Source organism: Ammospiza caudacuta, chromosome 2 (genome assembly GCF_027887145.1).
Source record: "Ammospiza caudacuta isolate bAmmCau1 chromosome 2, bAmmCau1.pri, whole genome shotgun sequence".
NCBI lineage: Eukaryota > Metazoa > Chordata > Aves > Passeriformes > Passerellidae > Ammospiza > Ammospiza caudacuta.
The window spans coordinates 102301225-102324359 of record NC_080594.1 but is presented as its reverse complement, the minus strand read 5'-3'; the positions used below and the strand labels follow the sequence as shown (position 1 = coordinate 102324359).

The 23135-nt window shown below is 38.8% G+C and overlaps 1 protein-coding gene across 1 annotated transcript in view; it reads right to left on the bottom strand.

Annotated features, from left to right (window-relative positions):
- FRMPD4 (FERM and PDZ domain containing 4) overlaps positions 1 to 23135 on the bottom strand; it is a 293937-nt gene that overhangs the window by 39119 nt on the left and 231683 nt on the right. The window contains 1 exon segment of the mRNA XM_058825363.1: positions 22805 to 22907. Coding sequence (XP_058681346.1) covers positions 22805 to 22907 — 103 coding nt within the window.

Here is a 23135-nt window from a genome sequence, read left to right as displayed (position 1 = left end):
GCATTTACACACATCCTTCATCCCTGCAGCTATTAAATTTTTTCTTTCCTTTAATGCTTTTCAAAAAGCAGAACATGAGATAAATTTTGCTGATTAAATGTTAAATGCTTTAGGATCATCTTGTTTTAGAGAGTTATCTGAGTTTTTATTAATAATGCATAACATTCACTTAGAGCTATTTTGTGTCGGAAGTCCTTCACAGCATTATCTCAGCTCGAAGTAACTCATCCAATAAAGAAAAATAAATTAAAAAGAGGAAGATGCAATTGGAAATGTGATAAAGCTCTTGAATTCTGAAGAACACTGTATTTTCAAGCACTATATTATACACTGTTCTCAGTTCAATATTATTGGCTTGATTGTTGTTTCCTAAAAAAACCCACATTCATTTAAAGAGTGATGGTATTTTTCTTTCAGATGTCTGAACACTACTACTTTTGCTTTTCAGTCTTATTTGCTTTTTTGGGACCAAACTGTCTCATCCAATCTAAGAGCATCGCAATCCTTTGTTACGGAACACAATGCTAGAATAATGTTTTAAATAATTACAGATTGCTGGAAATGGTTTTAAGAAGTAAATGTTTGAACAAAACAAGACTCACTGAATTCCTCATTAAGAAAAGTTCCAGCAGTGTCTGGAGCATTGTGGGTTTTATTGTTAGTATTACTGTAATCATTATATCTGCAAGGTTAGACAATTGATGGATACTGAGCTGCAGAGACTAATGCAGAATGATTTTTGCTTACTGCATCTGGAATGGAAAATTGATTGGTCAGATGCCAAAGACATACCCATGTGCCACTGGAACAGTATAAGTGATGGCAAACGTGATTTGATAATGATTTGGAGGAGCAGCCAAAGGGGCTACCTTCTCAAGCTACCATTCACACAGCATGTAATTCAGACTGCAGTCTCAAAGTGCAGTCTTTGGTTATATTTATATCCTCACAAATTATTTAATTTATTTAATAAGTAGACCAAAAGGAGAAGAAATCGAGACAGAAATTCTGCCAGACAATTAACCACCTGTTCCTGTTAAATTGCATTAGTTATTCAAAGTCCTGCCATGAATATATACCATATATCTGGAATGTTTCAAATCCAAAGGTTCATCCCCTTTTTAAAAAATTTATTTAAAGGAAAAATTTAATTACTGTGCTAAAATCAGTTAGATGTAGCTTTAAAAATCTATTCTCTTTAAAGCTTTGTCCAATCTTTCAAAATCATATTATTGTCATTTAATAAATCTTATTATTTATGCTGGTTAACCTAAAGATGCATTTATGCTGCTATACCCTTTACTTTTTTCCCTTTTTATGTATCACTAGAACAAAACATAATTTTTTAACATTTTTCTTGGGATGAAGTTTCTCTGAAAAGTTTCAAAGCAAATGTATGCTGCTTATAAACATGGTTGTTAAGATAAAACTTAAATTATACTTAAGCAGAAATTCTTCCCTGATAAATGCAAATATATTGTAAATTATAGAGGGGGAACGAATGTTTGAAAAGAGGAGAAGAAAACTGCCTTGCAGACTCAAACCAAGCATAAAATGCTGAATGGTTGCATTCTTCTATCCACACAAAAAATGAAGACATAATTGCAGTGCAGTCGGACACAGAGATGTGAGCTCTAGTCTAGATGGGTAACACCAGCAGTAAAAATACGATGCCAGTCTCTTCAGTATGGGCTCTAAAGCCGCCCATCCTTGCCTTGCCGAGCCGATGTTTCGGTACCCGCAGCCGGCAGATAAAGTTCGCTCGGGGACACGATTCACCCAAGCACCGGGGCCGTGCCCGGCCCGCCCAGCCCGCCGCCCTTGCTGCGTCGCAGCAACAAAAAAAAAAAAAAAAAAAAAAAAAAAAAAAAAAAAGGTGAAAATTAACCAGTTTATCCCTGTCCTCTCCCGCTCCCTAGGAGCTGCGGGTAACAGTCAGGGCTGGAGGGAAGGGCAGGAAAACAGGGGGAGGAGGGAAGCTGTTCACGGGGGAGGGGTGAATGCATAACTCACCACATAGCTGCAGCCAGAAGGTGGTAGGAGGAAAGATGCGTACTGGTGTAGGGGGAAAAGAAGAAGGGACTGACCCGATGTGACTTGCTAAATTGATTTCATAGGTATTTCGTGCGTAATTTATTTGGGGTACTTGCTCAGCGTGCGGCTGACAGGGCGCTGCTGCTGCGGCCCGGGAGAGCCGGAGGCGCCGCCCTGCAGTGGGGGCTCCGAGCGGCGGCGCTGGGACCGAGCCTGTCCCGGCACAGCCCCTGCTCTGCCGAAGCAAGCAACTACTCAACACAAAACAGTGAATCGAGTCGTCTTGTGCAAGCCCTCTCTAAGCAGAAGCCATGGTAGCGAAGGGGCAGGGCCCATGGCCGCTGCTGCCTCTGGCTGAAGCTCTGAAGCAGCCAGGCCTGTCCATGACTATCTCCCGGGGCACAGGCCGGGCTCACTGTGCCAGGGCTCTGGGATGGAGCACTCGCAGGCCGGGCTCTGGGATGGAGCACTCAGACACTCACCGGGAGCTACAAATGAGCCGAGGTGAGGTGGCAACCGAGCGGCTCTGCTGGTCCAGCCAGCACGATCAGCCAGCCCCCACACCCATCCAAACAGGAGATTCACCTCGAGCTGTCTCAGGGCATGAGGTACCACAGCTTAAAGTGTCAAAAGCACTTCTCTAGATGCTTTCTGAAATCAGAGGGTAGCTCCAAATAGCTTCTCCCATCCTCAGCAAGGTTATAGGCAGCTAGTTCAGGCTAAAGGCTTGGTTTTAAAGAGTTGGAGCTCATAGAGGTGAATTTTCAATCAGGTGTGAGAGAAGTTTTATTGTTCAGGAATTACCCTGACCTGTCAAACACACAAAGAGAACAACAGGCTCTGTGGGCTGCACTCAGGGTTTTAGGCACCTTGAGTCAGCTACCCGGGTTTTGGATACTGCAGGGCTTGCTCTTGTAGTCTGAGCCAACCCATGGTATTCTGCATAAGAATGCATCATTTATTAGCCATGTAAACAACTTCACCAGGTTTGAGAAGTATGCAGCATGAAGGTGCCCTTCCTACAGAATAACTCCTATAAAGAACAACCTTTGGGGCCTGCAGATTTCTTCTCTTGGATGAACATCCCATTTTCCTCTTGAACAGCTTGTACTTGTGTTTCATCCATAGTATGTTAAGGACTTTCATTTAAAGCTAGTTCATGAACTTAAGCCATCACAAATATCCCTCACTTCAGCTGCAATCATGAGATAAGCACAAAAAAAAGCACTTCAAAAATCTGCTTCACTTGTACACACTGACAACAATCTATCTGTGCAAGAATAAATTCCTTGTTCCAAGGACGTGCATTAAAATTCAGTTCTCAAAGGGGACATAGGAATGGATTTAGCATGGAAGGATATATGTTCTTTAAGTGCTATAGGCCAAATCTCAAGGATAAAAATAGGAATTGATTCTGACAGAAAAATCACTGTATCTCTATGTTCCAATGGACAGAATATTCTTCATTATGTAGTCATAAAGTAATTTTTTTGAGTCTAATTAGACTGCAAATGTGATTTGTAAAAAGCAAATTGAATCATTATTTCAAAATTACATTTACGGCTAATGCCAGAGTGCCAAAGTATGAGTATTGGCTGGCAGATTCTTTATATCTGCAAGTCAGTAGTTTTTGCATACATCTAAGTGAGGAAAACAGTTACAAGTCCATCCTCAGGCATAATTTTGACCTTTAAGTCAGCAAAAAGAGCATGAGACCAAGAGCAACATCTAAACAGAGGTCACAGGATGATGCGTTTTTATCACCTGCAGCCCTGACTAGACAGCAAACTGCCCACATGCATGTCACTAATTCCTTATGGCACACATGCATGTCACTAATTCCTTATGGCACACATGGCAAGAGAAGAATAAAAATATTGAAAAATAGTTCAAATTTACTAATCTGTTATTCTACAAAAAATAATCCAGCTACTTGAGATCTTTTAAACCTTGCAAATCCTTCTTGAATTTTTCGTTTGGTTGTCTTTTTTTATTTATTTTCAATATACTTTTCATTCCCTAATTCTGTCCTATCCTAACTAAAAGATAACCTCAGGGCAAAAGCTCTTTATCTAAAGGATCAACATCCACAAAGGCATATAAGGAAAAGAGACAGGGAAGAGAAGCATGTTTATAGAATCACACTCTCAAAGCTAATCATTAAAACAAAAAGTGGAGGAGGGAGATCAGAGAGGTTTGAGAGGGTTTATTTTGTTTATTTTCCTCCCTCTACCCTCTCCCCATCTGCAGCTTCCCAAGAATTGTTCAAAGGTCATACCTTCCCCATGGCTCTTCTAAAGATCTGAACTCCAAAAGGAAAGTTTCAGGAAGGTCACCTGTGAAGGGGATCTTTGCTCTTCACGATCTGTAAATTCACCATTTAAATGACATACTACTCACATTTTTAAAGGCAGTTATAAACAATCCACAATCCACTCTCCTAGTTCTTTGATTCATCCATTCATTGAGACCAAATATTCCACTTTTGCTTTGCTGTTCTGCATGCTGCTGCTGCCAGTATCATTAACCTGTTCAGTCAGCCTGACACACCCTGAGTGTTCTGGAACGTATGGTGGTGACTCTGTACTTCCCTCCCAGTGCTGCTGCTGCCACCTTGTACATGGAGTGCCTTCCATGAGCAGAGGCCTGAAGACCTCTTTCTGTTTTGTTCTGGGCAAAGAATCCCAGGCGTCCCAAAGGCTCTGTGTATTGCAATGGCCTGCACAACAAAGTCATTGGTTGCTCAAAGCCAGCCACTGGAGATGCTTAGGGATCCCTCCAGCTGTGTGACACAACCTTAGACCTGCCACTCCTCTTATCCCACTCCCAAAGGGCTGCCTCTTGGAGAGGCAGGGAAAGCAAAGTCACCCTCCCTAAGCTGCCTCTCTGAGCTCACTATGGGGAGCATGGGAAGAAGGGATAGCTCCTCTCCCAGCTGCAACCTTTTCTTCCTGTGCCCTAGGCTGCACAGTACTCCAGCTGCTTCAGATGCCATTTACTGCCTGTCCATCTACCCATTATTAAGAAGTAATTTGGAAAATTATCCTATTCTGGAAATGCAAGAGTCCTTTCCCTTTGCAGAGTAAGGGTAAGATCCATACACAGTCATTCCCGTTCCAAGGGAAATGGAAAGACAATGATCACTCTATACTTTCCACTTGAAAAATCCATATTATATATATTCATTAAGGAGGTCTTTGATTATGTGTGCAGCCAATGATGATTGAAGGGAAGAACCTGCAGAACCTCTAGGTTCTTATTGTGCCGCTTTTTAAGGAAAATGCAGGACTGTTGCAGAAAGTGCAGTAAAAATCAAGGGAGGGAAAAAAAGTGCCTATGCTTTTTCTAATTAAAAGGGTTGTTGAAACAGATCTTCCCCAAGAAAGATTATTCCATACACAAATCATTGTGTGGTTTCTGACCTTTCTCTGAAACAACTGGAGCCAGGTCTATCAAATACAACATGTAGCAATAAAGGACCTTGGATCTGTTTTGGCTTGGTGGTTCCTAAATGGTTGTTTTCTTCTTGCAAGTGATTAACTTTTTTATAAAGCTTGTGATAATGCTCACATTCAGATGTTACCCAGTACAGAGAGTATTGACATTTTTTGTTGACATTTGCTACTCATCAAAGTTCTCCCGATCTTCAGCAATCATCACCAATGTATTTGTTATATGGAATTATATAACAGTAAGTTCTCAATAGAATGAACTTTCTCTGCACAAAATGCTTCGTTCAGGAAAGAAAATTAGTTCACTGCAAACCACGTGACAATATGGGCTGTAAAGAAGGATGTTATCAATTAACAACATATTTTGTTTTACTTATTGAAGTTTTAATTTAATAGGTCAGAATTTGAAACTGAGGCATTTCTGATGCTGCCTGCTTTGTATTTTCATCTCTAGCACTGTACTGATACCTGGAAAATTAAACCAACTAGCTTAAGGAAAGTAAAAGAAACATGAAAAACAATGAAATTTGATTTCAAAAACTTTCCTATTATTACAGGGAAGATGGTAGTGATAATGCAGATAAAGGCAGTTATTGCAGTCCATCAGATAAATGGTCAAACTGCACATAACACTTGCAAGGAAGAGGATGAAGACAAAATTAGGAGGGATGTGGCAAAGGCACAATCACACTTTTCTCCCCCTCTAACCTCTTTTCATAGTAAAACAGCCTCAGGGAAAAGAAGCACTGATTTACATCAGAAACTTTATCTCAGTGCTGTCAGACTCACGCATTGAATAATGGTGTATCAAAGCCTACCGTGACTTCAAAGCCATGATGCCAGCTATGATAAACTTCTATCTTCTGTTCTTGCATTCTTGGTCTTTCTGAGCTCATGATTTTATGCTTTCTGCAGTCAAGATGACCATGCTCTTCCACTGAAACAACACTGGGACTTTCATCCATTCACCTGAATATCATAACTCATAACAAAGTACCTAACATTTTAATTTAGACTCATGAAAGAAACAGAGAAAGGATTTCAAAATGCTTGGGTTTTTTCCAGGTCCTACATAAAAAAAAAAAAACAACCACACTGGTTTTTTTTTGTTGTTTTAGCTAGAAAGTGATGTTGAAGGGTGTTAGTGCAAACTATGCAGCCCATGAGCCCCTGCACCCTGCCCCAGAGATGTGAAGTTGCCTCAAACATTGGGCGATGCAGTGAAAAAATAGTAGGAACATCAGTACACAGGCCATTGTACTGAGGCACAGAACAAACACAAACATTTTAAACCTCTGTATGTTTTCATTTACAGGTTGGGGAATGAACAGATCAAGGGCAGCCCTGCTGAGAAGGACTTGGGGGGCTGTAGATGAGAGGCTGGATTTGACCTGGTAATGTGGACTTGTAGCCCAAAAAGACAAACGTGTCCTGGGCTGCATCAAAAGCCAGCAGGGTGAGGGAGGGGATTCTGCCCTTCTGTTCTCATGGACAGCTGCATCCAGCTCTGGGATCCCAAGCACTGAAAGGATGTGGAGCAAGTTAGAGCAAGTCCAGAGGAGGCCACCAAGGTGATCAAAGGGATGGAGCACCTCTCCTGTGGGGAAAGGCTGAAAGATTTGGGATTGTTCAGCCTGGAGAAGAGAAGGCTTTGGGGTGACCTGATTGTGGCCTTCCAAGACCTGAAGGGAGTCTACAGGAAAGATGGAGAAAAGCATGTATTGACAGGACAAGGGGCACTGGCTTTGAACTGGAAGAGAGCGGGTTTAGATTAGATATTAGGAAGAAATTCATTACTCTGAGGGTGGCAAAGCACTGAACAGGTTGCACAGGAAAGCTGTAGATGGTCCCATCCCTGGAATTGTTCAAGGCCAGGTTGGATGGAGCTCTGAGCAACCTTCTCTAGTGGAAAGATGTGCCTGTCCATATCAGGGGGGTTGGAACTGGAGGGTTGAGGTCCCTTCCAACTCAGGCCATTCTACAATTCTATGATTTATTTACAACTGTCATTTGTTGTCATTTCTACTACCATAAAACCTCATGCTCTAAAAACTCTTCCAGTGTCTCTCTCCTCTATGGTTTTGCTTTGGAACATATAGCATTACCTTAAGAATGAGTCTGGTCTACTTGAAATACCTAATTTTCATGTTGTATTTTCTGAAAAAAATGAACAGTGCCTTACTAAGCACAGTTTCAGAGAAGGGAGGGTGATGATGGGAAAGGGAGCTGCAGAGGCTGGCATGGGTTATCACTGGGAATGGCATATCCCTTGAAGTACCCTAGATCAAATAGGGAAACATTTTATTAAAGCCTGTTATTCCACCATTTGTCAGCTGTATCTTAAAATTAGGAGGCTACAAGTAGAACCACTACAAGCAGTTCATGGGACAATCATTAAACAGTCTGATTCAAATACCACTGAAATCCACCAAAAGACTACCATCATCTTCAGCAGGCTTTGCATCAGTCATGTTGCTGGAGAATGAACATTGCTCCGCTGTTCCATTCCAAGAAAATTCCACACAAAAGCCGAACAGGCAGCAAAGCAACACCTTTCCTGCTGCTTTTAAAACACCTTTGTCAAATTTTCCCTTAACAAAGCCTTAAGCAAGTAGGGACTTCTTGTCAGAAAGCAAAATATAAGCATTTCTAGAAGTAGGCAGTATGCATTTTAGCATGTATATTTATGGACTCATCATTCATAGGTTCAACATACAAAGCATTCATCATGTTTAGAGCTGTCCTTAAAAAAAAAGCTCAGACATTATTCTTCCTGCTTGCAAAAACAAATCCACCATGTATCTTTGGTAAACAAAAAATAGTTAATTTACAAAGCTGTAGAATTGCTTTATTTGCACTTGACTGTTTAACACCCAAGGGTTTTAATTGATTTGGCACTGGCAGGATAGGGTGAAACAACACTATTACTTTCTCTGTATTATGCTTAATAATTATAAATTTCTGTGCTTTATCACTCCATTTACAATAATAAGAGTATTGCTAAACAATTATCTTAACAAATGTATTTTTGATGGAAGAGCCAGTGATGTTTGTCTTTATAAATTAAGCTAGTCATAAAAGTCCATGTTTATAATAGTATTACCTTCTTTGAAATACCAAAATGGTCCACTGGTGGTGCACTATGGGCACCTACTGGGAAATTCATGGTATTCTGCTGCATATATTAGATATCTAAATGAACAACCTTGATAAGAGCATTTTTTTTCTCCTCATTTTAATGACACACATAGAAAAATACTATAATTATTCTAAAGCAGCAGCTGAAAGAAAAAAATCTCGTGGAGATATTGGCAATCTGTCATGAGGAGAGTACTGTGAAGACAGTAGACAATTAAAAATCCAAATATTATTTTCTTGAAACAATTTAACTGTTCAAAAGCATCTATCAAATACTTACACAATCAAATATTAGAATATTTTCCTCAAGTTTAGTATTTAGTCAATAGACTATCATTTCTGTGGAATATATTGAAGAGTAAGATGTGAAAATATTTGAAAATGTACAGTAGCTATTCAAATAAGTTATTGCACACTGCCCTTTGATAAAACATCATCTTTCTAATCAAGGGATTAGTAAGTGAACTGTTGCTTGAATAAAAAAAAAGTTTTAGATCAGTAAATCCTATCAAATTAAGGCAGTCATGCCTTATCAGTCATGACCACAGTACAACCAAACCAAATTATCACTTCTTCTTACTATTTTCTGACATTCAGAGCTATAATTGCCAAAACAGAATTTCAGTGCAGAAAAGAAAAATAGTACTGAAATACACTGTAAACTGTGTATGTTCAGTATTGTGTACCAGAAAAGTAACTCCATATCATCCTGTATTTGACTTCCAATGAAAAAACAGGTCATGAGCCCCAGTGAAATAATACATACCTCAAAAAACCAAACAAAACACCAATCAAATAAAAGAAAGAAAGTGAAAAAAAAATAATAATAAAAAAAAGTCATGTCCTACATAGCATCAGTATGTGGTGAGGCTGCAAGTCAGAAGACATCCAGCTGTGGGCAAGCCTTTGAAAGGCTCTGTGCAGCACTAAGTGCAGGTAGACAGAACACAGGCATGGGTGACAGTGAACAAGAGCCCAAGAGCAGAAATTCACTGCTGTAAGAGAGAATTACTTATTTTTCCTCCTTCCTGGAAAACTCACATCTTCCCAGAAAGGACTGATAGTCCCAAAGGAGTAAGTACAGCTTATTCAACTCCTCAAAGTCCAGATTCAGGTATGAGATAAAACAATACTACTACTCTGATGCACTCCCAGATCCAAGACCAACACACAACTTATATCTGACTTAGTCCAAGCTTCCTGGCTAAGCGTTGTTGGCAGCTGTTTTGTAAAGGCCTTATGTTAAGCTTGAGCTATAACACATCTTTCCAAACAGATACAAGTTTATAACTTAAAGACTTGAAATTATGAGGAATGAGCACAGCTCTCTCTATCTCTTATCTCTCACAGTGTTATTAGCTGTGGTTTCTTAGGACTAGACTGGACTCTTTTATCAAGCTGAAAAGATACCTGCTATCCCAGTTTTTCCTTGTTCAGATAAAACTATCTTGATCTGTCCTGCAGCAAGCTAACTCGGCTGACTTTCTTATGAATCTCATAAAAGGGGAAACTTGTGGTTAATTTTTGCTGCTCTTCCCAAACTACATCCAATTACCAGCACACTTTCAGGAATGGACAGCACTGCAGACCTTCTAGGGTTATATATAAAATTTATATTGCCTCCCTACTCCCACTTGATATTCTTATTCTTTTTATATCCATTTTACATTCATTCTATTACCTACAATGTACTGCTCTGAAAGGTCAGATTCAATGAATTATTTAATGCCATGGCAAGCTGAGGCATGAACTGCTGTATCTTAAGTCTCTGGTAGTTTCACCCTAGGCTGAGCTTCATTATGTGAGCCAAGGGGATCTAGAGAGAAATAGTCTTGATACCAGCTTTAATCCGCTTGCTCTGAGCAACAGGCACAGCCACCCTGCACTTCACCTTGGCCAGCCTTCTTCTGAAACAAAGTTTTTACTACCAGAGGCCATTTTCAACACCCTACACTGGGAAACAGCACCTCCCTTGTAATGCCAGCACACAACTTTCAAAGCTCCTTTCCCTAAATTTCTGAACTTCTGGAATTTCACCAGCTATTGCCACATGACAGTGGTTCCATCAGCTAGTGGTGCAAAGACCCAGGTCCAGAGAGAGTCACAAAAATGATCACAGTGCTGGAGCACCTCTGCTATTAAGACAGAATGAGAGAATTGGGATTCTTCAGCCTGGAAAAGAGAAGGCTCTGGTAAGATCCTATAGCACCTTCCAGTAAATTAAAGAAAGCCTCCAGGAAAGATGGGGACCAACTGTTTAGCTGGGTCTGCTGCAATAGTGCAAGATATTTTAAACTAAGACAACTATGTTTAGAATACAAGGAGGAAATTCTTTACTTCAGGGTGGTAAGGCAATAGAACAAGTTGGCCAGAGAAACTATGGATGCCCCATCCCTGGCAGTGTTCAAGTTTAGATTGGAAGGGCCTCTGAGCAACCTGATCTAGTGGAAGATGTCCCTGGCCATTGTGGGATGTTGGAACTAGATGATCTTTAAGGTCCCTTCCAATACAAACTGCTCTATGATGTGCTTATTTTGTCATCCTTAAGTACCAGGTTTGCCATGACCTCCAGTCTGCCCTCCTGAACTTGAGCTCCTCAGCCTCTCACAGGAAATGGAGTTCCAGTCGCTGCCTTACTTACAAAAGCCTCATGATAACATCCTCTTCTGTAGGTGAGACAATCTCCAAAGGCATCAAATTAAGTGTATTGTGTATCTTTGGCAAAATGTATGCAGTACCTCTCTCTCTCTCTCTCCCTATAGGTGACCTCTATATCCTATGAACCCCATAAAACTAGCAATACTCATAAAATTATAGGTGTTATAAAAATCCCCTCTGTCCACATCTTTCCCCATTTTAACGTGTATTTTTCTTGTAAAAAATAAACATGATTTTTTTTTTCTACTGGAGAGAATCACAATGACATGGTAGAATTTGCACTTTTATTTATCACTTTTAGGTTGAGATAAAGAAAATGTTTCAAAGAAATATTTTAAAACTGTCTAAGCAATTCTCCTTTATAACAGCTTGGCTGTACAAACCATGTAAAATGGTCATGACAAACCATGTTAAATGTCAAGACAAGATTTTGTGTAACATGAGCTGCAGAACCTCAGGATCTTGTTTCTAAGTAACTCATAAATCCCAAATCCATTATAATAGAGCTTTATGAATCATATTCCTCTCTCTCCACATACAAACATGTGCAAATGCCTGCATACAAATGTAGAATATACACTGCATGCTTATGGCATGTTATTTGTCCAATAAACAATCCTAAGTCTTACATTAGCAAACTATATCCTCAGTCTGTATATCTGGGACCATAAATTATGGAATTTCCTCTTTGCCCAAAAAAACATGGTTGCTAAAGTATGTGCTGAATTTTCTTCCTCTCTCATATGTCAGTGTGGTACAGTTCCTTCCTTAAACCCATGGCAGTTGGAATGAATTATTGATGAACTCAAGCCATCTGCTGGACACTGCAACATGACTGTAATTGGTGTAGAACACTAAGAAATTGATTCAATACTTTTTAAGGGGAAAAGGAAGCAGTATCTTTACTAACGCAGTTGTCCTAATATTTAATTAAAGACTTTCAATACAAATAGAATGTCAGATGAAATGCAGATCAAAAGAGTATTTCTGGTCACAAAAGTATAATTTCCATGTAAAATTGAGCAGTAAGGAGAATGACACAAGATAAAAAATTAAAAAGAATATTGATTACGAACTCAATTAATTGTTTTAATTTTTTGCTGTCTTCCAACATGGAGAGGTTTTGCTATTTCTCTTGATAAACTCGGGCAGATGATATTTTCCTTTTAAGTCTCTGGCACACTTAAATGAGACACAGAAAATAATATTGAGAAGAAAAGATGAAGTGTGGAATGAAGATTTCAGTGTAATGACTAAACCTGATGCTTCCTATGGTTTTTATAAAATACAGATGACCTAAAGGATTTTCGATTGCTGTAGCAACCAATTTCTTCTACAAAAGAACTGCCTTTTTCGCAGAGTGCTTTCTGAGTAACAGTCCTGCTGAAAAGCTGAAGCGATCATAAAATGTGTAAGCTCCATGATACAAAATGACAAGACCTTTGCCTCTCCTGGAGTCTTGTTTGATTCATAAGCTGAACAAATGTGGTTTTAACTAAACCTCCAATCAAACTGAATTACTTTATTCAACAATATAGACAGTGGACTATGGGGATTTTCTTTTCCCTTGTGCAGTAAGTAAAATATATGAAGCTTTAGTTGGCATGAGGAGGAATAGGAGCTAAAAGAACAATTAACATTTCAGCACATAATGTGTAAGAAATATGCCTTTGGGAAACGTAGGCTGATGGCAATCTGGTTTTATTTCTGCAGTCTCTCCTTTGGTATTTGCAGCCTCTAGTTAAATATTCTAACTTCTTGGTTTCTCAGAACCAGCTTCTTTGTTTCTCAAACAAAGCCAAAGCAAGAGCAATACCAACATAATTTGTAAGTCACCTGCTTTGAAATACACCATTTGTCTTCCCTCTCTTCCTGTTGCTACCTTCAGGAGGTTTGTAAAGATTCAGTTGTTAAAAGTCAAGCAAAAAGTCAAACAGAAAATTATGTCTATGGGAAAAAAAGCCTAGAAAAGCTAAAGTAGTAGCTAAAATACTTTTCTTACACTGCTTGTTATGTGTTGCCTGTAATAAATTACAGATGATCACTTGTCACATCAGAAATACAGGAAAAGCTGACTAATAAATCCCAGAGAAATCTATCACATTGAACTGCCTTTTGAAGCATTCAGTGTTTTAAAAATTAATTTATTTTTAGCTATATTTATTTTCTACTAGCTTCTACTAGTTTTTGTTTCAGATTAATGAGAAACTGTTTATCTTCTTTGACGTCCCACTGTGACCCAGTCATCCCAATCAGTGGTAATATTTAACTGAAGAATCTCACTTTGGGGACTAATGAGTCAGAATATGTAAAACTGTTCTCTTCCCCCTTTAACTAACCCCCTGATTGGGCATATCAGGTAGAGTTAGAAGTAGATACTCAGTCTCTTGGCAATTTGGGCAGTCCTTGTTGGCTGCACTACCGCTAAAATAAAAATATGATCTAATTCTGTGTTCAAACTTTTCTAGTCCATCAACCAACACAGAAGTCCCCACAACATTTCTATTCCAACTACATTAATGTGTCACCAGCTAAGAGAGACTGTAAATCACAAAATTATTCTTATTGGAGGGAAACAGGAAAGAGAAAGGACTTGCTAGTGAGAGTCTTAAGCCTTTTGATCAGATTTTTAAAAAAGCTTCAAAAATCCTAAAAATCAGGCCTTGCAAACACACAAAAAAAGAAGTCAGAAAAAAAATCAAAGTCAATTGCACTGAAAGCCAGATCCAATTATTTTACAACACAATTAAATCTAGACATCTCTCAATCAAAAAGGAGTCGCAGAGAGTTTTATCAGACTAGGATTCAGAGAATCATATAAACATAGAATTTCCTGAGTTGGAAATGATCCGCAAGGAGCACTGAAGTCCAGCTCCTGGCCCTGCACAGGACCACCCTAAGAATCACACCATGTGCCAGGAAGTGTTGTCCAAACACTTCTTGAACTCTGTCAGGGTCAATGCTGTGGCCCTTTCCCTGGGGAGCCTGTTCCAGTGCCCAGTCACTCTTTGGGTGAAGAACTTTATTCTTATGTTGAATCTCAACCTCCTCTGGCACAACGTCAAGCCTGTTTTTTTCTCTTTGCCCCTTCCAATCTAGTTCAACTATTATGTATTCACTTAGGTACTTTCTCATCTCTACTATTTTTTGTGCTTTTCCACCTCCTTAGACAAACTACAGGTTATAGGTTTCAAACACTGACATCCCTAAGACGTTTCTGGCAGACTGAAAGGCAACATTGCCATGAGAGAAGGAATATGAAATGGAAGTGAAAGTGGACCCTAATGTTCTGAGGGACAGCCACCTTACAGACACACCCCGCTTCAGGAAGCACCATTCTTCATTTTATTTTACTTTATAGACTAAATGTCATCTGGAAAATAAATAGAATTGTGAAAATAAAAACTAACTCTGGAAGGAAGGAAGACAGGATCAGCCTACCACAAAGCTAGAGAAAGATCTTGTCATCTTCAGGGACGCCTGATTCAGCTTCCACTATGCAATTCATTAAAATTAAACTGTTATAGCTGTGGGTCATGGAGTACCAACACCTCTCCATGACATTTTTCTCTGAGTAGAGTTTTACTCATTTACAGTCACTCTCCTTATGTCCTTCCCACCCCAGGCAGTGCTGCTTCCACCTTGACAGGGGAAAAAGCCTGAAAACTAAAGATACTTCAAATCTTCAAATTAGTGGAAATATACAAGACATTGCAAATTGGTCACAGTCCTTTCACCCTTCTCTCTCAGCAGTTTAAATTGCCTTTTACCTCCTATGAACACTGGTGCATGTAAAACTGCCACCTTCAAAACAGCATTCCTTACAAGGAGGCAATGGAAATGCCTTTCTCTCATACTATGTACCTGTAGCTGACAGAAGTCTCCAAGGGTCAACTTACATAACCATAAAAATGTCATGTTTGCCTCTCAGCTCTTGACATCACCTTTGCCATCTTTCTATCAAAATACAGCATTTTAGTATAATTCAGAGAAACTACAAGCCACTTTATTGACAAGGCAACCTACATATCAGTGTTTTAAAGAACTACTTCTCTGTCATCCTGAAGCTATTTAGACAGCAGATGAAAACCAGTTAATTTCTGTGATTCATACAGCCGGCACTGGCTCAGGATAAAAGGGAATGCTGATGCCATCACTGGGAAAAGTCACATTGTGAAAGCCTTCCCAAAGCATGACAGGCCCACAACCATCATTTCTTCTCAGAAACGGCTATGTTTTGCCCTTACAGTAGCTTCATTAGCTGATGTGTATGTGCTGAATTAGTCAGCAACTGACTGGCAGGATAAGGGAGTTGTCAACTTTCCAGTGAGGGCAGACAGACACTTCTGTAAGGACAGAGTTACTTTGTGAGTTCTGTGCATGCAGTGGTGAAGGCATCTCTGTCATCTTCATACTTCACAGCACACCATGCTGGCAGCCCCAGGTGCATGGCACAATCCTCTCCTGTCAGCCTATAGTGCTTCCCCAGTCCCAGAAACTGTTCTGCAGAGTCTGGTGTTTCCCAAACAGCTCCTGAAACTGTCTCTGGCTTGTGTTTCTCCCTGACTTCTACTTTTCTGCTGATTACATTTCATAGTGAATAAACCTGTGTAAGTGTCGCTGTCCTGTTGTAATGTCTTCACGGCATCCACAGAACATTCAAGTACAAACAGCACAGTGTAAAGGGCTGGCTTGCCCAACATTGTCTTTGAGGATTTGGAAATGTCACTTCAAAAGAGACATATAATGCAGCTGGGAAAGAGAAACCTTGCAATTGCAGTAGTTTGACACCTACTCTCCAACCCTCCCTACGCCAAACACAGGGTGGGAGATTTTAGCTACCTCCTGCTCCATATTCCAACTGGATGCATCCTTTGATGCACAAAGCTTGCATAAACAGTACAAAGAAGGATAAACATCTATTGCAGAGCATGCAATATAAAGGTAATTCATCACATGGAAGCATTGATTCATAATAAACTCAAATCTGGGTATTCATTTGACTGACTTTACATGGAAACAACTACTCTGAAACATTCTCATCAGTGCATTTGGCTTTAGAGCAAATCTTCCATTTGGACAGGCTGACACTTTTGTTTAGTTGGATGAGAAGCAATAAGCTCATCAGAACAAGCTAATGAGAGCAACATTTGCTGGTTCACATCTGAAGAACCAATCAGTACAGTTACTTGTGTTTTGGGCACAGCTGTTCCACATCTCCATTCATGCCCTCGCGTTCCATAAAGCAACTTGTTAAGAAACAGCTGACCTGAAATTCATCACAGCTGACTCCTTTTTCTAGAGAACAGAGTGAGATGATAACACAACATTTCAAACAGATGACACATTAGCCTTGAATTTTCAAAAAAGGGCCTACACTTGCTGACTCTGAGGGCCATTCAGCATGGTTAACACAAAAAGAAAATGAAGTTTACACAACAAATTAAGATCTCAGAACATCTGAATTATCAAGGCCAAACCTTTCTAAACCATGTCAGTCAACTTTCTCCCAAGAATCAGCAAGGATATGACACTGCATGATTTGAGAGATAGGATGGATTTAAAAGAGAACAATGTCCACAGTTGGCATTGATTTTAACAATAACAAGTAATAGCTCTGTACAGCTTTCAGCTCTTACACGCCTTTGAAAAGGTGGGTGGGCATTTCTGAAATGTTATTGCAGATTAGTAATTAAAATCTGGAGAAACCTGAATTAGCCTTCAATATATTAGCTCAAGAACAAGAAGCACCACAACAGCCCAGAAAAGAAGATAAATGAGATAATATTAAACATGTGCTCTCACAGATTCAGAGTAAATTTGAAGTATGATCCAGTTATCTCAGCATTATGTTGCAGAAACATCTCAAAAGATAGAAGATATATATCTAACAATACCCCTCAGGACGGAGGGGAACTGACTTCTAGTATCCTGACTGAGCTCCCTGCATGGGCTAGCTGATCAGATGTAGCTAATTAAATGCCCTGGCAGAAAGCTTATCTCCATTGATGGCACTTGTAAAACTCTGACAGATCACTTGGTCCAGCATTTTGTCCCTTTGTTCACCATTTTGTGTTTAAAACCTAAAACACTAGCAATTCATTAATCAGGGCCTGACACAAAGTGGGTACAGCCTCCAGATTCATTTACTGAACTGGGAGTACCTTCAAATTAAAATGTCTGCATGACTGGTTTTTCAGAAAAAGCAGTTTTCAAGGTTCATGGTTGCTAAGCAGTATCATAGACAATAGCTTAATATGCTTGATTTTTTTCTCTATGATGCTGATGAAGAAAGAATATCTTTAATACTAAGTCCGCCAAAATTACTTAAGTATAAGAAAATGTCTAAACTACATCCAGGAACATTTGAAAAGAGTCCTTTTCAGCTGCTGTAAGATGATTATGATGACAGGCACTGTCACTGAGCTCCCTTTTACACTTGCATTTAGCTCTGAGAATGCAGAGTAGGAAAAGTGGTTCCATGACATACACAGAGTCAAATGGGAGTGACAGAATCCTCATTCATTTCACAATGATGGTGAGGAAGGTCAGTATTGATTAAATTCACGTTAGCACTTAAAATGCAACATGCAGCCTAAAATCCTGGAGGGTTCCTTCTCTCCAGTCTTGTGGCAATACACTATTAAACCATAAATTCTACGGCAGAATTGAAAGAATCCTCTAGATCCTCTTGATGAAAACTTGCTGTGACATTAACATGCCAAAGAAAGAGTTATTTCAGAGATGTTTTTGAGTCATTTCTCTTAAACAGAAAATAGAGCCAACAAGAAATAAAATCCCTTAATGAATTTCACCTTTCTCATTTCTTGCTTTGCAATATAGGTATTTTTAGTGGAATTCCAGAGGATATCAAATACCGATTTATGCTGTTATAGTTGCAAGGAATGGACTACCTAGCCTAATTTAGCAACCTAGAAGTCAGGTTTCTACTTAAAAATACTTCTTTGTTCTTCTTCTTTAGTCAATAAAGCTTTCTGCAACAGGCTAGCTTTTCCAAAACAAGTATTTCAGATGGATTACACTCCTCAGATGCCAATTTCTCCTGGATGGCAGCCTGGATAAGTATTTTAATTAAAGTGTGAACAAAGTACCACTGCCATGCCACTACTCACTGGTTTATGGAGTAATCAGTACACTTGTGTGTCACTTAAAATACCTTTCTAAATGAAAAGACAGTTTACATATGTTGGGATCCTTGTAGACTAATGCCTACTCGGTGCAATCTAAGAAAAACAAGTTATTCATGATATAGGAGTTGCCTATGAACAGCTAATAAGGCAAATTACTTGTTAGATGTTTGTTTAAAAAAAAAAAAAGGTTGGTTAAGCTGATTCTTAAACAGATAAAAATGTAACATTAACCAATGATAATGAGATACATGAACTTCTGAGCAACCAATTAATTGATATCATACACTCATATACCTTCTAATATGTCAGCATTGCATTGTTGCTCACCGTCATATAAGGAAAAATTGCTCCATTGTGCTATGACCTCAATGGTATCTCAAAATACTTACTGTTATGTATGTGTGAAAAGCTATAACTCACAGAATCCATATCAGCAGCAAAATAAATCCAACATAAATAGCTCCTGATAAATTTTGAACTGACTGCACTTCAAATACATCCTTTGTATTCTGTTCGCTTGCTACTTGCCTTGACTTGAAGCTTACATTTAGAAAAGTGATCTTGTTTCTTCCTCTTTTTTGAAGTTCTGTAACTGTCTGTCTTGAATGGAATTCATCTTGACCACAACCTCAAGTGACTTCCATAAAACTGACCTCTCTTTGCAAGAGAAACTATAAACATGACTTCTGAGTTTGCGTTGGAAATAGCTCAGGAGAACAAAATATGGTGCAAAAGCCATTGAACAGCACCCAGAAATAATGAGTCCAAATGCATTTTGTCTGCAAACCAAACCTGATTCATATTTCTGCAACCCTGGCTTTCAAAGGACAACTTGAACACTAATTAAGTGTTGCCAGTAAAGCAGAGCCTAAAGAACTCAATGGATCAGAATGACCTACAGGGGATATTTATAATGAATGTCCCTGATAATCTTCAGACCTAAGACTTCCTAGGATACAAGAGTGTCACTCATTCTTAAAAAACAAAATCTCTCACCAGGTTCCTGCTCAGCACCCCCTGGAGTCAGCAGAAGTAGCTATAACAGTTTTCTACTTAAGGAAGATTATTTTCAGTAATGAATGCTTAAAAAACCCACATAATTAAAATATTACAATGCTATAAAAAGCCAATAGGAAAATTTCTGTATTATGCATTGCCTTTAACTTCTTGAATTTGCTGTAGTAAAACCATTAAAAAAAAGGGACTTTCTTGAAAAACTAGTCTATCTGTTTCTTATCCAGTAGGAGTAACAGTTAGACAATGAATTTGGAGCTGATAGGAAAAGGGCTGAAGAAAAAAAAATTATCTAAAAGAAATTACTCTCATTTATTTTGTGGGCAGTTTAGAAATAAAGCTAATTTATTGCTTAGGGATATGCGTTTTCCTAACAACAAAAAAAACATTTTATTGACATTTTTCAGTTACCCTTTTTGGTGGAATTTTTAATTTTTTAATATTTTTTTGAAAGTTTTGAATTTTTTTTAAAAGATAGACTTTTTTAAAGAAAGCAGAAATTGCCTCATCCTTTTCTTTTTCTTCAAGCTCATAACTCTTTTCACAAGTTAATTTTCTGACAATGTTTTGTTGGAAAACAAATGTCGTGTTTCATTAAAAACTCAGTTTAACATTCAAGGTTGACTTAACATCTAACATTTATGTGTATTTTGCTTGGAAGTTTTGGCTTCCGTAATCCTGGTGAAGTTTGAAGAGAAACCCAAGAGAAACCGAGAAGCTGTACCTGGTCAGGCAGGGATGGGGTTTGCAAAGCTCAGTGAGCACTGAAACTTATCCAGGATGGATGAAGGATAAAAAAAAGGGTCTCTACAACCACAATAGCAGTGAAAGCCAAGGGAAGTACAAACTTACTGCTAAATTGAGTGGGTATCCTGATGAAGGATACTGAACAAGCTCAGATGCTTGATGCTTTCTTGGCTTTGGCCTTTAGTGGCAAGGTCTGCTATCCTGGTCCCTGAGCTCAGTGACAGAATTTAGGGAACGGAGGCAGACAAAGGCTGAATTAGGGATTGCTTAGGTAAAAGTGACATTCACAAGTCCATGGGCCAAGATGGGATGCATCTAAAGCTGATAAAGAAGTTGGCCAATGTTTTTTTGAAAGGCCACTGGTTAGGAACTGAAACATCTACCCAGTGTGGTTGTGAAATCGCCGTATTTTGAGATATTAAAGACTTGATTAGGCAAGTGCTGAGCAGCCACATCTAACTTTGACACTACCTGGCCTGGAGCAAGAGATTAGACTGGATAACCTCCAGAAGTCTCCTCTTAGTTCTTCTGTGCTTTTGTGATTATGCCCATTGTGTAACCCATGCATTTAAAACACCTTCAATACTGATCACTGCTACCAGCAGGAAAACAAGATTTCAAAACTTCTCCCATGCATATTGAAAAATACAGATGCATTGAAAAGTTGTAAATGTATCTAGTCCATATGAAAACCTTCAGTTATACAGAAGACATTCACTATTTTATTGGTGTAAAGAATTGCCTCTGCTGTGGTGTCAGGACTGCTCATTGACAGTGTGTAGTCATTCCAGGCATGTCCACCAGCATGAAAAGAAAGCTGTTTTTTCAAATGCTGTAACATACAACCCCAGTATATTTCACTCCCAAATTTCATCAAAGAATGAATTTCTGTCAAAATCCCAACAGCGGACAGGTTTTGAGAGCAGAGGTAGAATTACAGTATAAGAAAAGAATCACCTAAAGCTTTCCCTGGAACAAAACAACACTTAATTTGACATTACTTATGTAGTCAATGTAATTGGGAAGGGTGACATTCTAATTGAGTATCTCATTTGAGCGCAGACAGAGAATCAACTATACAATAAATTAAGTTTGTCTCAGGTCTAATCAGTCTATTTTCCTTGCTGTTATTACTACATATTGCTAGAAGCAGAAAATGAGACAGAGAACCTAACTTTGCTTAATATCAAAGAATCAGGGAAAGAATGAAGAAGACAATATTACTGCTTTACTGAGAAACAAAGACCTCAGAAATGAGTACAAGACTATTTTTGAGGCTTATACCAGCAGTCTACACAGAGCACAAGACAGAACTTTATTAGGAGCAGGACAGTTCTTTCAGTTTGAGGAGTCTACTCATCATAAGAAGCTCTTAGCAAGTTTTGTTTGTTAGTTGACTTGCAGATTAACACCTTTTTGAAGAAAATCTCAAAATATAGTTTAATCCCACCTAACACAGATGAAGGTTGTCAGCATTGCTGACATTTTTATACCATTTCTGCGCCATCTTTGGAAGTTTTCTTTCAGCTAAATCCCCAGTAAACGAGCAGTCATTTGCAGGAAGAGTACAACTGCTGTGGCACTTCCTGGCCAAATTTCTGTAAACAAATGTGACTTCTCAAAATTACACAGGTTACAGTGAAAACACTGATAGCTTTAAGTTTTGAGAAGAGGCACCTGTACCATTAAAACCTGAGCATCTCTCAGGAATCAACAAGACCCACAATTCAGAGTTTACACCAATGGGAAGAATACAGAAACAAAGCTGGGTGCTGTTCAATGGCTTTTGCACCATATTTTGTTCTCCTGAGCTATTTCCAGCACAGGTACAGCAACTAGGCTACTGGAATTTAACTTATTAATGCTTGAGTTTATTTTTTTAGTTACTTGCCATTTTTCTGTGCAATGCATTAACATTTCTTGTTACTCCAAAAGCAAAATTTGTTATATGAATTGCAATGAATTTTTTCTATATCCTTAGCATTTATCAGTCACTGTCCTTCCTTTCCTTCTACATCCCATTAAAAATACTGACATTTCTCCTTTCCTGTATTATCCCCAGCCACTTTTTTTTGTCTTCTTCTCTTCTTCTCTTTCCTGCCTGCTTCTTTCACACAAACTCACCTACCTGCATTCCACTTAAACATTTTTTGAGCTTCCCTATATACTTACATGCATTCATTCACTCTCAAGAATCACCCTACCACATTTTCTTTATTCTTCACATAAGACAAACCTGACTTGACTTTCTTCATGTGAAAAATGAACAGTAATGCAACAGTGAGTGGAACTTCCATGCTTCAGGAACCATCTTTTCAACAATCCATAAAAAAAAAAAATGAATACCAGGAAAATACTATTCCTCTTTTGATACTTATGTACTTTGGAGCTACTCCTGGATGGTTTTATACCTTTTCAGCTAATCAGATGACATTTTAAGAGGACACTTCATTTAAACATTGAAATAATTCATCATTCTTCATTATAACTAAAGCAAAATTATTTTCTCTTTTCTCAGCCATTGGAAGGCAAGACTTGCTGTACTACTGAATGACTGCACAAGGCAATAAGTCACTGGGTTTGTAGTTTAAGTGACAGGACATCCACTACCTGACAAGGTCGATGACTCTCTCCCTTGGAGCAGTGCTGACTGGCTCATCATTAATCATTATGATCTGGTCCCCTGGTATAAGCTTTCCTTCAGAGGGGCCGCCTGCAGACAAATGAAGAAAGAAAAAAAAGAGCACAGGTTAGCAGACCATTGTAAACACACAGATACTGTTGTTCATATACTACAAGTGTGTTTTTTCTTCAGCTAATGACATTTTTACACTATTTCTGACGTTACCAGTACTCCCTCACCAGGAAAATCTTGCAAGCTAGTGGTTTAGAAGCATCTACTGAAGTTCCTCAAGTTCTAAACCTGTATCTAACCACCTAA